This window comes from Neoarius graeffei, chromosome 1, assembly GCF_027579695.1.
Source record: "Neoarius graeffei isolate fNeoGra1 chromosome 1, fNeoGra1.pri, whole genome shotgun sequence".
Classification (NCBI taxonomy): Eukaryota; Metazoa; Chordata; class Actinopteri; order Siluriformes; family Ariidae; genus Neoarius; species Neoarius graeffei.
In genome coordinates this window covers 119,286,329-119,302,641 of record NC_083569.1, presented here as the reverse complement: position 1 = coordinate 119,302,641, position 16,313 = coordinate 119,286,329, and the positions used below count along the sequence as shown (strand labels likewise).

The 16,313-nt window shown below is 40.4% G+C and overlaps 1 protein-coding gene across 1 annotated transcript; it reads right to left on the bottom strand.

Moving 5' to 3' along the window:
- Positions 1–1,110: 1,110 nt before the first annotated feature.
- LOC132882667 (E3 ubiquitin-protein ligase TRIM39-like) lies at positions 1,111–5,280 on the bottom strand. The gene is made up of 7 exons (XM_060915754.1): positions 5,171–5,280; positions 3,944–4,527; positions 3,736–3,831; positions 3,394–3,627; positions 3,151–3,298; positions 2,336–2,362; positions 1,111–2,234 (listed from the first exon to the last, which is right to left on the bottom strand). Exons 1-7 carry the CDS (start codon positions 5,256–5,258, stop codon positions 1,690–1,692), a joined length of 1,722 nt encoding a protein of 573 aa, XP_060771737.1. The 5' UTR covers positions 5,259–5,280; the 3' UTR covers positions 1,111–1,689.
- Positions 5,281–16,313: the final 11,033 nt, after the last annotated feature.

Below are 16,313 nucleotides of genomic sequence, written 5' to 3'. Positions count from 1 at the left end.
CTCTAAATTGACCGTAGGTGTGAATGTGAGTGTGAATGGTTGTCTGTGTCTATATGTCAGCCCTGTGATGACCTGGCAACTTGTCCAGGGTGTACCCCGCCTTTCGCCTGTATTCAGCTGGGATAGGCTCCAGCTTGCCTGTGACCCTGTAGAACAGGATAAAGCAGCTAGAGATAATGAGATGACATGAGATCCTTGCGGTTAATGACCCCATTATAATCAGCCAAATAAGATATTTAAAATAAATTGTGTATTCCAGATGTCCAGATCTGTTTCAGATGTAGTTTATGCTGTTTCCTGATCGCCTGACCATTTTCTGTTTCCTGTTTCTGATTTTCTCTATATATTTGATTTGTTGCAGATTTTTCTAATAAAGCTTTTGTTAGGAAGCATGTCAGTCAGGGAAAGATGTACATACTGATGACTGGGAAGGCTCTGGGAGTATCAGCTGATTAGTGGATGTGTGTAACGCACCTCTTTGAAAAGGAAACAGGTGATCATACCGGGCGACGTTCTCTTTGATGTGAGTTTTCCTTAGCTGACTGCATGCATCTAGAAGTAGCCCCTGAGGACTTTGTTTTGTCTGGGACCTTTTTGTTTTGGATTATCGTCTTCTACACAAATAAAACTTGAACGGTGAGAACCACTGGAGCTTTGGCTGGCCGCTCTTCAGAGAGAGGATTGGGCTGTCCCAGAGCACATTTGCGGTAAGCTGCTCACCTCTGGCCTTCACAACTTTAGTGGGAAACATGACACACATTCCTGATATAGATACAAGTTCATGTTTAACGCAGACATGACAGGGAAAGTGACATCCAGGTCCGAGCTAACTATTCGTTTAAAAATCCCCCATAGGGATAGATAGGTTAGCTTTGTATCCCTTTGTTTTTGTAGCGTCTCGGTCGGCGTTTGGTATTCTGGGGATAATCTGGCTATGGAACACTTATGTTCCTGCATTTCACATTGTGTTCGTGTGACATTTTCAAAAACCTGTTCTTCAGTTAAAATACATTTATCTAATTCCCATCTCACCAAACAACTGCGGACAACTCGGAACTCAAAATGCAAATCTCAGGATTATTTTAAACACTTCATTTATTTAATTCACATTGAAAATGCAGCTCTCAATTAAAAACATCGTAAAGCATTATATCTGCATTAATGATCTATGCAGGGAATAAAACACTTGGTGTTGTGCTGATGTCACAAAGCGGAGTCACTGTTACCATCCTGAAGTTTATTTTCCAATAAGAACATGTTCAGAAGCGTTTTATCCCACAGCAAACAAACAATTACTGCGTTAAAGAGAATTATTAATGCTCAGAGAATGAGTCATGCTTCTGTGAACATTTTTCAGAAGTCAAAACATATTTTCATTCCATATCCTTTGAGAAAGATTAACTCCATATTATACTGTATGTATGGGTATGAAGTGTCTGTGTCCATGATCACGGTCATGATTTTCAAGACTGTGTCCCTTAAACCATGAGATAATTTTAAAAAAAAATGCAATAGAAAGATTTCAGAAATAAAATTAATTTCATGCCATGATGCCCAACAGAATACTTTGACAGGAAAAAGACAGCAAAATATATTCCATTTAAAATGAGATGTAAGAGCATTTAAAGCTTGCAACAACTCCATCTGATGCAAGACAGCATGAAAACTAAAATAAAATAAAAGTGAAGATTAGATCTGCTGAACAGGGCAGATGATCAGTGATGCTGAATTTTTACCTCCATCATTGAGACAGGGACAGAAGTATGGATAAAGTTTTTCAGTGAAATTCTGACCAGTGAAAGAGTAGATGTGAGATTTTGCATCAACATCATAGAAGGAGATCAGACCCTCCTCATAATCCACAAACACCCCCACCTTCTGAGGAGCCTGTTTCAAGGAGAGGGAGACACGAGGAGAGTCATAAGCTTTATATTCAGTCTCATTCCTCAGACACACACTCCAGCATCCAGCATCAGGACTGGCTGTGATCTCCCCTTTCCTGTTAATGGACTCTCTGGCCACTCCTAAAATCCACTTAGTCTTCCCTCTGACCTGCACCTCAAAGTAAAATCTCCTTGAGGAGAATCCCTCCTTTCCCAAAACATAGACATAGCAATTAAACCTCTCTGGGTTATCAGGGAGATTCTGTCTCTTGTCTCCATGTTTCACTTGTTTCCCATCATCAGACAGGATGAGATACGGATGAGCTGTATCAGGATCCAGAGTCACATCCACTGAGAGACAGAAACACAGTGAACATCAGTTTTATCATTGCACAGTGTGGAACAGTGAAGAATTATATATTTAGTCATGTGACCAATAAGAGCTCACAAACCTGCATATTGTTGAATTCTCTTCAGTTCTGTTTGGAAAATAATTTGAGAATATTTGTGAGTAAATGTTGAGAGATTTAATTAAATGTTTTTATTTTTATAAATTAAAACAAAATCCCGGAAATATGTGTAATGCACTGTAAAAAAATGTCCGTAGAATTAACAGTGAATTTACGTAAAATCATGACATAAAAAAACTGTAAATACAAAAACAATGAAGCAGTGTGTAATTTACATCAATATACTGTAAAACTCCTAACCAAATACCACTGTTAATTTAACAGTAAGAATATGTTGAATTGATCATATTTTTTGTAGAATTTACAAATTGTTGTAGTTTAAACACAGACAAACTGTAATACTAAAACAGAATGTGCTAGTTAAAATTACATCATTGCCCTGTTAAAAAAATAAAAAAAAGTCAGTAGAGGCTCTCCGGCACATTTCGTAAAACTCTAAATCAAATAAAATATCTGTCTAGTAGATCATTGCTTGTAACCATCATTTTGGAGCCCAAAAACTAATAATCGAGAACACTCACAATTCATTCCTAGATGCTTTTTTATTGTACAATGAATATCCGTAAAATTAACAGTTATGTATTAATTATTGGACATTGAATACCTGTAAAATTTACATTTAGTTATCATTAATTGTACATGGAATCCCAATGAAATGTACAAGTTATTCTGTAATGTAGTTTACATTTCACTGTATTTTTAACAGGATTATTCTGGCAACCACAGCTGCCAGTATTTTTCTGTAAAAACAACGGATTTTTTTTTTTACAGTGTGTGTCTGTGTAATAAACACTTACTAATCTCTTCAACCTTCTGCATTTCCTCACTGAGAGTTTCCTGAAGCTGAGACAGAGCTCTCCTCAGAGTCTCCTCACTCAGATGAGGGTTAATTGTGATGCCAGTCCAGTCCTGGGTGTGTGGAGGGCTGCACAGTGACGGGTAAATCTACAGTACAGCAGGAGAGAGGAGAAATCCCTCAGCATGGGGACTGCTGTCCTGTCATGTGCTGCATTGCTAGTGAGAAACAGAGGGACTCTGACCTGTAGGAGGTGGAGGTGATCCTCAGTGTGTGAGAGCTGCTCCAGCTCAGTGTTTCTCCTCTTTAGCTCAGTGATTTCCTGCTCCAGCTCTTTAATGAACTCTTCAGCCTGCATCTCTGCTGCTTTCTGCTTCTCCTCCATCACCTTAAGCAGCTCAGCCTGGCTTCTCTCAATGCAGCACATCAGAGCACTGAAGACCTTCACACTGTCTGCTTTCTCCTTCTCTGTGTTTTTCTAACAGCAGACAAATTGAGAAATTGTTTTATTTCATGTGATTAGATCATTATTCTCTGAATGTGTTTTTATAAAGGAGCTATTTTGTAGGTGAGTTAAGAGACTGACTTTATTAAGTTCTACAGAGTGTCTGATTTCCTCAATCTTCTTCACTCGCTCCTGGATCATCTGCTGAACTTCCACTTGTGTCTTTCCCAACTCAGTCTGAGAGAAAGATACACACAATGCATCAACTTTAAAAAAAAAGGTTCATATTTCATACATGAAATTCATTTGCAAACTTTATACAATACATCAAAACTTTTCAGTCCCTCACCTTCTTCTCTTCACTCTCCTCCTCTATAGGAACAGTGTTATGAGTTCTGTGTTCTCCCTCAGTACAAAACTGACACACACACGTCTGGTCGTCTCTACAGAACAGCTCCAGGGGTCTCTCATGCTTCAGGCAGATGTAGTCCTCCAGGTTCTCCACAGGATCCATCAGTCTGTGCTTCATAAAAGAAGAAATTCTCTCATGAGGTTCCAGGTGAGTCTTGCAGTAAGAGGTCATACAGATCAGGCAGGACTTCACGGCTGCACATTTCTTTTCACAGCAGACGTCACAGAGCACCACAGATTGTGTGGGTTTTTCTGCAGCGCTAATGGATTTCACCTGAACTGCCTTCTTAAATGGAGCAGCAAGTTCAGAGATGAACGTATTCACACGTAGTTGAGGTCGTTTAGGGAATTCCTCTTTACACATTGGACACTGACAGTGTGAACTGCTGTCCCAGTACTCTTTGAGACAGATCATACAGAAGTTGTGTCCACATGGAGTCGTGACTGGATCAGTGAACACATCCAGACAGATGGAGCACTGGAGCTGATCTTCACTCAGGACACCGCTGGAGGAAGGCATGACTGACACAGGAGACATGATGAGAGAGGATTTAGACAACACAAAACTTTACACAATGTTCATGGACACTGAACTGAATATAATCCATAACACCAGTAATGATCTCAAATCTCTCTCCTGAATGATTCACTTCTCACTGCACTTGTGTGACATTTTCTTCAGTATGTCCTTTAGTGTAAATGCATTTTTCATATTCATCCCTTTCTCCTGAAACCACTTGAAATTCAAAATGCAAATTTCAGGAGTATTTTAAACACTTCATATTAATTTTAATTAGTAATTAAAAATGCATTCTTGTCACGGTGTATTAAATGTCCTTAAGCACAAAGTACATTTTAATTCTCCAAGCAGGAGACAGTACAGTCAGTGTCATGCTGTTGTTGGAAATAATCAGTGAGGAAGTGGAGTTACTGTTCACACCCAAATGTTGATTATTTTTCAATAACAGCATGTCCCAAAGTGTTTTATTCCACTAAACCCACAGCAAGTTGGCAAATATTTACATTTTATTATGAAAGAATGACTTCATTTTTTTTATTCTTTTGTTGTTACATTTAATGATCTGTGAAACTTAACTGTAATGTCACAGAAATTAAGTGAAGAACAACACAAACAGGAAGTAGAGTCATCTGTAGCACTGCTTACTGTGAAATGATGGAGGGTCGGCTTCCTCTTTTACATTAACTTTATTTGTCTGCTCGAACGTGCAACCATCAGGAACAACACACAGCATGAACGTGTTTTCTATCTGCCTCCAAAACATCCAGTCCGCTGCCATAAAGTGTCCCTGTTGCAACACTGCCTTAACATTAGTTCCGCCCTATATAAACCAGACATGTAGGTGTTGAGGTATGGGGTTTTCCGGGAGTCGAGCAATACGCACACTGTTGTTTGTTTTGAGGAGACAGTCTGGAGCACTGCTAACGCCTTTCTGCTGATTATTAAGCGGAACATTCAGTATTGGTGGGACATGGCGATTCATTTCCGCCAGTTCGTTCATGTCGGTCAGTTCAGCAAAGAAATTCGTTCGTTCAGTTCGTTCACTCGTTCATTTTGATGACGTCACACCAAAGCGGCACAACAATGGCTGTCGTCCGAAGTTTAGTTCATCTTGAGTGAACGAGAGGCGGCAGAGGTGCCATCCACAATAGATTTTCATACATTACAATGTGCTTGAGAAAAAGATGGAAGAAAAACATTATCCTAGCATTATCTGAAAAAGACTACATAAACAAAGCTCTGAAAGTTAATTAAATGTAGATGAGAATAAAGCTGTTTTTATATTTATTATATTTATTTTAGTAGAGCCATGGTCTGCCGGCTATGCAGTTGTTCTCTCAAACCCATTAAGCAAAAAAAAAAAAAAAATTGCTTATTTAACAGCAACACTCATTTCAGAGAATAAACAACTTTACAAGTCATCGTATTCAGCGAACAGCAGGCAGGCTGGCTGCTGGCTGTTCGTTCGTTCGTTCGCGAACTGCTGAGCTCGTTCGCTGTGAACTGAAATGTATTGCTGAGTGAGAGCTCTAAATTGTAAACTAAAGACCTGGCATGTGTCAACGCTCTGATAATAGGGCTCAGATAGCCCTTAAAGAAGTAAAGTGGCGCTGCTCTGCACAGATCAAAATGCAAGTTGGACGCCCTTCTGCTACTGAACAGATCCTGCTGATTCGCCAACGACCGAGATTCAGCGACCGCCCTGCTGCCAGCGAGCAGAGACTGCTGATTCGCGAACGACCGAGAACGAGAGGCAGCGCGAACTAGTTCTAGTCGTTCACTTCGAAGACTCGTTCAAAAAGAACGGTTCGTTCGTGAACGACACACCACTAACATTCAGCACATTTCCTGGGCTTTTGGAGAGGGCGGACGACTGGGAAGCCGAGTTTTGTTTGTTGGGAGGCGGTTGGCAACAGCTGGGTTGTGGCTGGTCAGGAGATGGAGGATGGAAGTGATGATGCAGGAAGTGAGAGAGGAGTGTTTGAGTTTGGTGGCTCCAATGCTCAACAGAGCGAGGTGTGGAAATTCTATCGAAATAAAAAGAAGAAAAAGCCAGATACTGTGGACTCTAGATCTGATTCAGAAAGGTATGAAAGGGAAAGTCATAAGGTTTTTATTAAGTTGATGCAGACGGATTCCACTTTTAAAGAGTGGAATCCAATCCAACTCAGGAAGGGTCTAAACAAGGAAATAGGAGAGATAAGGAGTATGAATGAACGAATGAATGAATGAACCCTTTATTTTCACTGTTACCAGTGAAATTGACCATCAACCTGTCCTTACAGAGGGGGAACAGGACAGGAAGACAGGGATAAAAGAAAAAGAAACACAGTAGTCACATGAGGAAAGATGAGGGGAAAAAAGAACACCCCCCCCCCACTATGCTCCTATCAGGAGTACAGTGTGGGAGCATTTAAAAACCTCCGCACAAGCACACAATAACACAAGTACACTTTAAAACATGGGACTTGGGGGGGGGGGGGAAGGAGGGGGCAATCAGGGGTGGGGGGGAAGGGTGTAGAGGTAACCCAGCGCAAGCAAGCAGCCGCCCGCTCCTGCAGCCATGCAAGCGGTGCTGGTCACACACCCGCTCGTCACACTGGGGGTGAAAAAACGGCGACTGCAGAAAATTGGGGAAGGAATGCAAAGATTTTGAGAGTGTCTCCCAGCAGTGACCTTCTGGGGGAAATGTTGCCCCAGCAACAGCCTTGATCGAGGCCGGTGCTGTTCAGGGAGCCGAATATCGATAAGATAGAGATTGTTTGGTCTTTCAAACAGACGCAGTCTTTACACATCCACACCACTCGTCCATATCTGTCCATTTCATCCATTCTGTTCAATTCAATTCCATTTGGTCTCCAAAATACTTATTCCTTGCAAAGCCGAAAGCGTCTCCAAGATGACAACCATGTTGTGGTTCAAGTTCTGCCACAGTCTGAGTGCCGACAGCTTTGCCCACCACTTCAATCATATCGGGCAGCTTTGTGGGGCTTTGAACAGCTGTCACCATTGTCTGATTTCCTCACTGTTGTCTGATTTCCAACGTACCTGAGTACAAAGGTTTTGCAGAGTGGACAATTGTTAGTATTGTGTAATAATGCCGAGCAATATGAGAAAGCTTTAAAGGTACAAAAGATCAATGGAAAGTCTGTACAGTGTTCAAGGGCTAATGATCAAAAGCTCAGCAGAGGTGTCATTACAGGAATTCCAATTGATATAACTGCAGAAATGCTGAAAGAAAACATCAAGAAAGTTAAAGTGAATGCAATTAAGCATCTTAAGACCAAGAGAAATGGTGGAATCTGTGATAGCCTGTCTGTAATGATTACATTTGAGGAGAAGGAACTACCGGATAAAGTGTTTGTTGGATTCATGTGTTATGATGTTAAACTATACATCCCACCACCACTCTGGTGTTATAAATGCCAAAGGTTTGGGCATGTAGCAGCTGTATGCAAGGGCAAGAAGAGATGTAGCAAATGTGGTGGAGAACACGAGTACGAGAACTGTGACAAAGATTACAAACGATGCTGTAACTGCAGTGGTGAACACAGTGCAGCCCAAGGGAGTAACTTTGATTTTGACATTGGTGGGGACACAAAAGTGATCCAAGGCAGAGCTTACGAAAGGTGTTTTTTTTTTTTCATTAGCAATCATAATTTTATGTCATGCAGATCTTATAGGTTAACGAGGGCAGCTGTGGCCTAATGGTTAGGGAGTTGGTCTTTGGATCCCAGGGTTGCAGGTTCAAATCCCACCCTTACCTCTCCCTACATCTCCATCCATGGCTGAAGTGCCCTTGAGCAAGGCACTCCAGGGACTGTAACCAATACCCTGTACCAAAATAGTAACAGTAAGTCGCTTTGGATAAAAGCGTCAGCTAAATGTAATGTAACGTCATGTAAGGAAAGTCAAGGAGGCAACTTCAGAGTTCTCAGCTTTACTCTTGCAGGATGTTAAGGGATACATAAACACAAGCAAATTAGTTTACACTGGTTGCTCCTATTTGAAAGAACCAAACACATGCCTATGCCTGTCTGTAACAGAGACCAACTGCTGGCAGATTTCTGTCAGGTCAGTATTCTTTTTCTCTGCAGCTATGCAGTAGCCGAGCTCTGATGCATCCTGTCACGTTGCTAAACCTGCCTAAGGAGCCACAGCAATACTTTTATGAAGGGTTTCCATACGTCAAAAGGATTTTGTTGAGTTTTTAAAGCTTGACGGAAACCCTGCACTTACATTCTTGACTTTGAAGAAGAATGAACAAATGTCTCGTTTCTTGGGAGGGGGGCCGTCATCCATGATACTCAAGTCAGCATGCGAGTCGTAGGGCAAGTATGCATGAACATCGAAGTCCAGCTCAATTTGTAGGCTGACAGAGAGTGGGGGGTGCGTGGGGTAGGTCAGGTGTGTACGTGTGAGATACGGGGGGTTGATGGGCGGCAGGGGTTGCCAACCGTCCCGATTTGCCCGGGACATCCCGAATTTTAGGTGAATTTAATTTGTCCCGCGAGGAACAGCTCCTGTCCCGTATTCCAATCGCAGTCGCAGTTTTTGATGAAATATGGATGAAATATTTTGTCCAATAGTAGCAGACTGGTGATTGATGACACATTCTGAACAGGGATCTTTGATAGGCTACTGTGATAAGGCGCCAAAACTCATGCAAACGTTGCTGTGGGAGACGGTTGTTGAGTTCAGTTCAGTCAGTGGTTCTCTGCTCGTGAACAAGTCAGTGAAAATGGATGAACCTGCTAAGAAAAAGAGGCTTTGCAGCTACAACAAGGAATGGGAAGCAAAAAGGTCGTGGGTTAAAGCCACCACAGACGCTAGGAGAGCATTTTGTACATTATGCTGCTGAGAGATATCTATTGGCCATGGTGGCGAGCATGACTTATCCCGACATGAAGACACAGACTCGCACAAAAGGGCTGTGCTATCGAAAGGAGCTAGCAACATCAGTACATTCTTCGTCGCATCTACTTCTGAAATCGACAAAATTATCTGCAAGCGAGGTCGCCTATGTGTATCACACCATCAAACACGCCCATAGCTATAACAGCGCGGACTGTACAGTGAAATTAAATGGGACCTTATTTCAAGACTCGAGTGCAAGGAATTCTACCTGGCAGTGCAGAAGGACAAGAAGATGCTTGAATCGGTCAGGAGCAGCAGGAAATATCCCTGGAAGGTGTAGGCCTTACTGGTAAGTCTTCATTTGAATTTGTCTATATATCTTATTTATGCAACCCACACACTTGGGGTGGCAGTATTTCTCAATGTAAATATAATTTTAATTTGTCTATGTTGTATCTTGTTTATGCAACCCACACACATATAACTTCATGGGGTGGCAGTATTTCTCAATCTAAATATCATTTTAATTTGTCTATGTATCTTGTTTATGCAACACACACACACACACACACACACACACACACACACACACACACACACACACACACATATAAGTTCATGGGGTGGCAGTACTTCTCAAGCTAAATATCATTTGTTTGTTTTTTTGTTTTTCTTATTTACTGCAGGATAAGAGGATGTCCATGCCACTGTTCTGTAAATAGTTTGGGCTGTGCAGAAGGATGAGGAGATGCTGGAATCTGGAATAGCCATGGAAGAAGTAACTGGTGAGCCTTCATTTGAATGTCCATATAAACATCTTATTACACACACATAAGTTCATGGGATGGCAGTAGGCTATTTCTCAATCTAAATATCCTTTCTTTCTCTTATTTATTGCAGGATAAGAGGAGGCCCATGCCATATTGAAAAGATGCAGACCAACAACGTATTCTCTAAAGTTTTAATAAATAGTTTAAAAAACTTGCATACATTTCTGTCTTTGCTTTTCCTTCAAGATATGCCCCTCAAATAGAATAACTATGACAATGGTTGGTTTAGGCCTAAAGCTTTTCAGAGTTTGAGAAATTTGAGAGACACTTGTAGGCCTAATGATTGTTTTAACTATTACTTAAACACAATACAGTTTTGCTCGTGCAGTATTAATTTACCAAAATTATACTGAAATTAGTAGGATTGTGGTCTGGATAAGGAAACGTTATGATTTCCGTCGTGGGGCAGTGCGGATAGGCCTGGGAAAAAAAGTCCTGCATTTGGATTGAAAGTGTCCCTCTTTTGGGGTTCAGGGAGTTGGCAACCCTAATGGGCGGGTAGTCACGGCTGCTGTGGGAAGTGTGCTGCTTTTACAGCAGATGGAGTGACAGCTGGGATAGCCAACCATGTAAGTTAGCGAGAAACACGTAGCTAATCAGAGAATGATATCTACGTTAGAGGGGGGATTATTAGCAGTGTCATACATTTAACCCTTTGTGTGCCATATAATCATTGCTCAGGTTAGGACATCGGTTTTATTGATCGTGATTACACAGTAGCAGCTGAATATTGGTAGGGACGCGTCCCTACCCAAAATTACGCCCTAGGTGCAGCCTATCAAGGTTACGAATTTAGCAAGCGAGCTAAAGAGGTGCAGAAAGTTAAAGCTTCCCAAGGAATTAGTTATTCAGAAGCCATAAAGAAAGTCCCTAGAATCTCACCGTTACTAAAACAAAATGAACGTAGAGAAGTCAATAATGGCAAGTCCTATACATGAAATGGAGATGTTGACTTTTTCTCTAAGAATGAACCGTAATAAAGCCCAAAAGTATTGGTCGAAATGGCTCTTGTATGTAAATGAGAAAACAGAATAGAGCAGTTCCTTTCTCCTCTTTTCATATTGCATTGTTTGTCCTTGGTGCTGTGACTGATGTTTTGATGGACTTACTCTGGAGGGACTCCCTCCTCTGACCGGTTGGACTGTGGTGGCTCCACATAGGCCCCCTTCCTCTTAACCTCTCACCTGTGGATTATTGTGGCCCTATTTTGTAGTGCTTTTTTTTTTTTCTGAGACAAAATGATTGATTTCCCTCGGTGACCTGTATGTTCTGACTTGTTTGGTTCATATGTCTTGTTTGTCTGTGTACTGTAATAGACACTGAAAGTTTGCACTTAAAAATAAAGTTAAAAAAATAATAATGACAAGTCCACTAATAACTGTGAGGGATGTAATAAATTGGAAAGGGAAAGGGTCTAGCTATCAATAAGAGCGACTTTGTGCTCTTTATGGCAGAGATTATTAATTGTTCAGCTCAGACTCAGAGTCGAACGGAAAGGATAAAGATAATTGTGAGGTCGGCTGAAAAGTATCTGGGTATCAAAGGATTACTCTGGAAGACAGTCAGAGATAATCTAAACACGGATAGTCAATCTTCTCAAGTTATGTCAAGCTATGATTAGTTTAATGCTGTTAATAATATTACAGTGGAATGCCAGAAGCTTGATTACTAATGGTCAAGAGTTCAAGAAGTACATTGATAAATTAAAGGAAAAACCTAACATAATTTGTGTGCAGGAAACTTGGTTGAAGCCTGAATTAGATTTTATCATTAAGGGATATACTGCAATTAGAAGGGATAGAGGAAATGGTAGAGGAGGAGGAGTTGCAACTTTTATCCAAAATGGAATCAGCTATAAAGTTCTTGGGTTCAACAAGAATCATGAGTCAATTGTGACTAAGGTATGGACTAAAAGAGGCCCAGTGAATATAGTGAACTATTATAATCCCTGTGGGAAGCTAGATGAAAATATTCTGGAAAACATTTTGGAGCCAGTACAAGGTAATATGGTTTGGTGTGGAGATTTTAATTCACACCATCTGCTTTGGGGCAGTGATCACACAGACTCAAATGGTTATATAATTGAAGAGTTTATTGATAATAAATGTTTGGTATGCATTAACAATGGGGAGGGTACACGATACAGTGGTATCAGCAACACAGAATCTGTCATTGATTTGACATTCTTATCTAGCAAGCTAGCAGGTACTAGTTCATGGAAGGTAGTAAAGAAAACTACAATTGGCAGTGATCATTATCCAGTATTAACTAAAATAGGATTAGAAGTGTGCTGTGAAAAGATTAAAAGAACACCAAGCTGGAAAATGCAAACTGGGAAAACTTTCAAGTATTATGTGCATTAAGATGCCTTAAGCTAAGGGAGGTGAAAGAAATAGATGTTAATGAATTTAATAGTGAACTCCAGGTAAAGATTACTCCAGGGATAGACTACTCCAGGGAAAGACATGGTATGCTACAAAATGTTAGCAAATATGACAGACGATACACTAAGGATAGTACTGAGATTATTTAACAGCATATGGGATTCTGGGTTGATGAAATAATAATATCAGCTGAGGAATCTATACCGAAAGTTAAAAGAAATGGGAGAAGTAAGAATGTTCCATGGTGGAATAAGGATTGCAGTAAAGCAGTCAAGCCAAGAAATAAAGCTTTTAAGGATCTTAAAAAGTGTCATTCTCAGCATGCTTTGATTGAATATAAGAGAGCTCAGGCAGCTGTTAGGAAAACAAAGCAAGAAAGCGTACCTTTTGGAGGGAATACTATAATAGTATAGGAAGGACTGTGAAGCTGTCTGATGTATGGGGCATGATAAGAAGAATGGGAGGGATTAGAAGGAATCATGAGTTACCAGTCTTGAATAGTGGAAATATAGTAGCCATTAATAATCTGGAAAAAGCTGAACTTTTAGCACAAACATTCAGGAAGGTGCACAGCTCTGAAAACCTAACTAAAGAGGCTAGGGCAGTTAGAGGCAACATTTTAAGAAAGCACCCAAATGTCTTAATAAGGAAGGAAAGCTCAGAAAACCCATTGGATCTGCCTCTTACTATGTTTGAGTTGAGGAAAGCCATATCTGCCAAACAGACTACTCCAGGGAAAGACATGGTATGCTACAAAATGTTAGCAAATATGACAGACGATACACTAAGGATAGTACTGAGATTATTTAACAGCATATGGGATTCTGGGCATCTTCCATCAATATGGAAGCATTCAATAATAGTTCCTGTTCTTAAGTCAGGGAAAGAACCCTCTGATCCTGGTAGTTATAGGCCTATAGCGTTAACATCACAACTAGGCAACGTTATGGAGAGGATAGTCACAGAAAGAATAACCTACCATATGGAAAGTAAAGGACTCTTCTCTCCCTATCAGAGTGGTTTCCATAAAGGCCGTAACACAGTGGATTCAGTCTTATGTTTAGAGTCTGACATTAGGAAGGCTCAGACCAATAAGGAGATAGTAATAGCAGTATTCTTTGACATAGAAAAAGCATATGACATGTTCTGGAAGGAGGGTCTGCTAATTAAGTTAGAGTCCATGGGAATAGGTGGTAAGGCATACAACTGGATTTTGGATTTTCTATTTGACAGGAAGATACAGGTAAAAGTAGGTACAGAGTATTCTGAAATATATTCAGTGGAGAATGGTACACCGCAAGGTAGTGTGTGTAGCCCATTATTGTTTAATATCATGATTAATGACATCTTTTTAAACATAGAGCAAGGTATAGGCAAATCCTTATATGCAGATGATGGAGCATTATGGGTCAGAGGACGTAATATTTCACATGTCAAAACAAAAATGCAAGCAGCAATAATGAAAGTGGAAAAGTGGGCAAATTAATGGGGTTTTAGGCTGTCAGTGTCAAAGACTCAAGTAATAGGTTTTTCAAGAAGGCGCAAAATCACTCCTTTTTCTTTAAAACTTTATGAACATCCTCTTGAGCAAGTCAAAGCTATCCGATTTCTTGGGGTATGGTTTGACGAAAAGTTAACATGGAAAGTACACATGAGTAAGGTAGGAAACAAGTGTAAAAAGGTTATTAACATCCTTCGCTGTTTATCAGGACAGTCCTGGGGAGCCAGCAGAGCAGCTTTGCTTAATGTATACTGGGCACTTATGAGGTCTGTCTTTGATTATGGCTGCATAGCATATATGTCTTCAGCTGAATCTAACATAAAGGTACATCTAAGAAGATGTACTGCAAGCTCAGGCTTTGAGGATCTGTAGTGGATCCTTTAAAACATCCCCTGTACCTGCAATGCAGGTGGAAATGGGCGAGATGCCGCTAAGGATTAGAAGAATACAACTTACGTTGACATACTGGGTTAACCTTAGAGGGCAATATGCTGATCATCCAGTCAAAAATATTTTAAATGACTGTTGGGAGCATAACAAGTCCAACTTTAGAAGCTTTGGGTGGATAGGTGATGCTAAAGCAGAGAGTTTAGGGCTGCATCAGTTGCAGTACAGTCCTGTTGTACCTTTATCCTCTATTCAGCCATGGTTTTTCCCATTACCTTCTGTAGACCTGGGCATTCACTTAGAAATTAAAAAGAAACCAAAAGAGGTGACAGTAGAAGCCATAGTGCAGAATTATTTAGAGTTACATTTTCCATACCATACATTCATATTCACAGATGGATCAAAAGAACCAGAAAGAGAGTGTGCTGGTTCAGCAGTACACATTCCAGCAAATGATGTGAGCATTTTGAAAAGAATAGATGGCAACTTATCTGTTTACACTACAGAGTTAGTAGCGATCTGGTTGGCACTGGAACGGATAAAAGAAAACAAAATTCACAATACTGTCATCATCTCAGATAGTTATTCAGCTCTACAAAGCATACAGTCAGGTAGATCATTCAGAGGCGACCTCATCAATGAAATATACAGTACATTATTCCATCTAGAAACAGTAGGAATAGTAACTCATTTCCTTTGGGTACCGGCACATGCTGGTGTTGAGGGTAATGAGCAGGTGGACAAGTTTGCCAAACAAACACTCAAGCATAAAGAGGTAAATTTACTAATCCCTGTGAGTAGGGCGGAGGCTAAGGTCCTTATAAAGAATCATGCCAAATCAATCTGGCAGGAATACTGGGATGATAATGAAAAGGGCAGACATCTGTACAACATCCAAAAACAGGTGGACAAAGGAAGAATGGAAGGTAGAAGTAGGAAAGATGAGAGCATGATAACCCGTTTAAGAATTGGTCACACAGGGCTTAACGGTACACTAAAAATAATGGGTAAACATCACACAGGAAACTGTGATTACTGTAGCCAGCTGGAAACAGTAGAGCATGTTTTATTTCACTGCAAACAGTATGAGGAAGAAAGAAACAACCTTTGTCAGTCATTAAGCACAGTGAAACACAGCAGTTTTAATCTACCTGGCATCTTGGGTAAGGCATCTAGCCATATATATCATTTTGTTCTCAGATTTCTCAAAGAAACTGGGCTAGCCCAGAGGATATAAGGTGTTTTTTTTTTTATTTAATCCCATATCTACCTGTTCCACACTCCAGCCCAGTTGGTGGCAGTAATGCTCCTTTAAGTTGGTTGCCAACTGCCATAAAACCCTAAAGAAGAAGAAGTTGAGGTATGGACAAAAGAAGGGAGTGTGAGTGTGATAAATTTTTATAATCCATGTAACCAGATTGAGTTAGAGCATTTAGAAGAAATTTGGAGGGGTTTGGGTGAAAAGGTCATTTGGTGTGGGGATTTTAATGTTCACAGTTCACTCTGGGGAGATAAAAATGATATAAATGGTAGTATAATTGAAGAGATTTTAGATGAAAAAGAGCTTGTATGTTTGAATGATGGTTCATATACGAGAATAGATGTATCAAGAGGTAATGAGTCAGCTATAGACCTCACAATAGTTTCTCAAACTTTAGCTGGCAGATGTAGTTGGGAGGTAAAGTACAGTACACTGGGTAGTGATCACTATCCTGTTGTGGTTCAGTTTGAGATAGAACTAATAAGAGATCAGGTGGGAAGAAAGGGGAGATGGATTTTAAGGGAAGCAGATTGGGAAACCTTTTCAGTCATCAGTGAGAGCAGTCTAA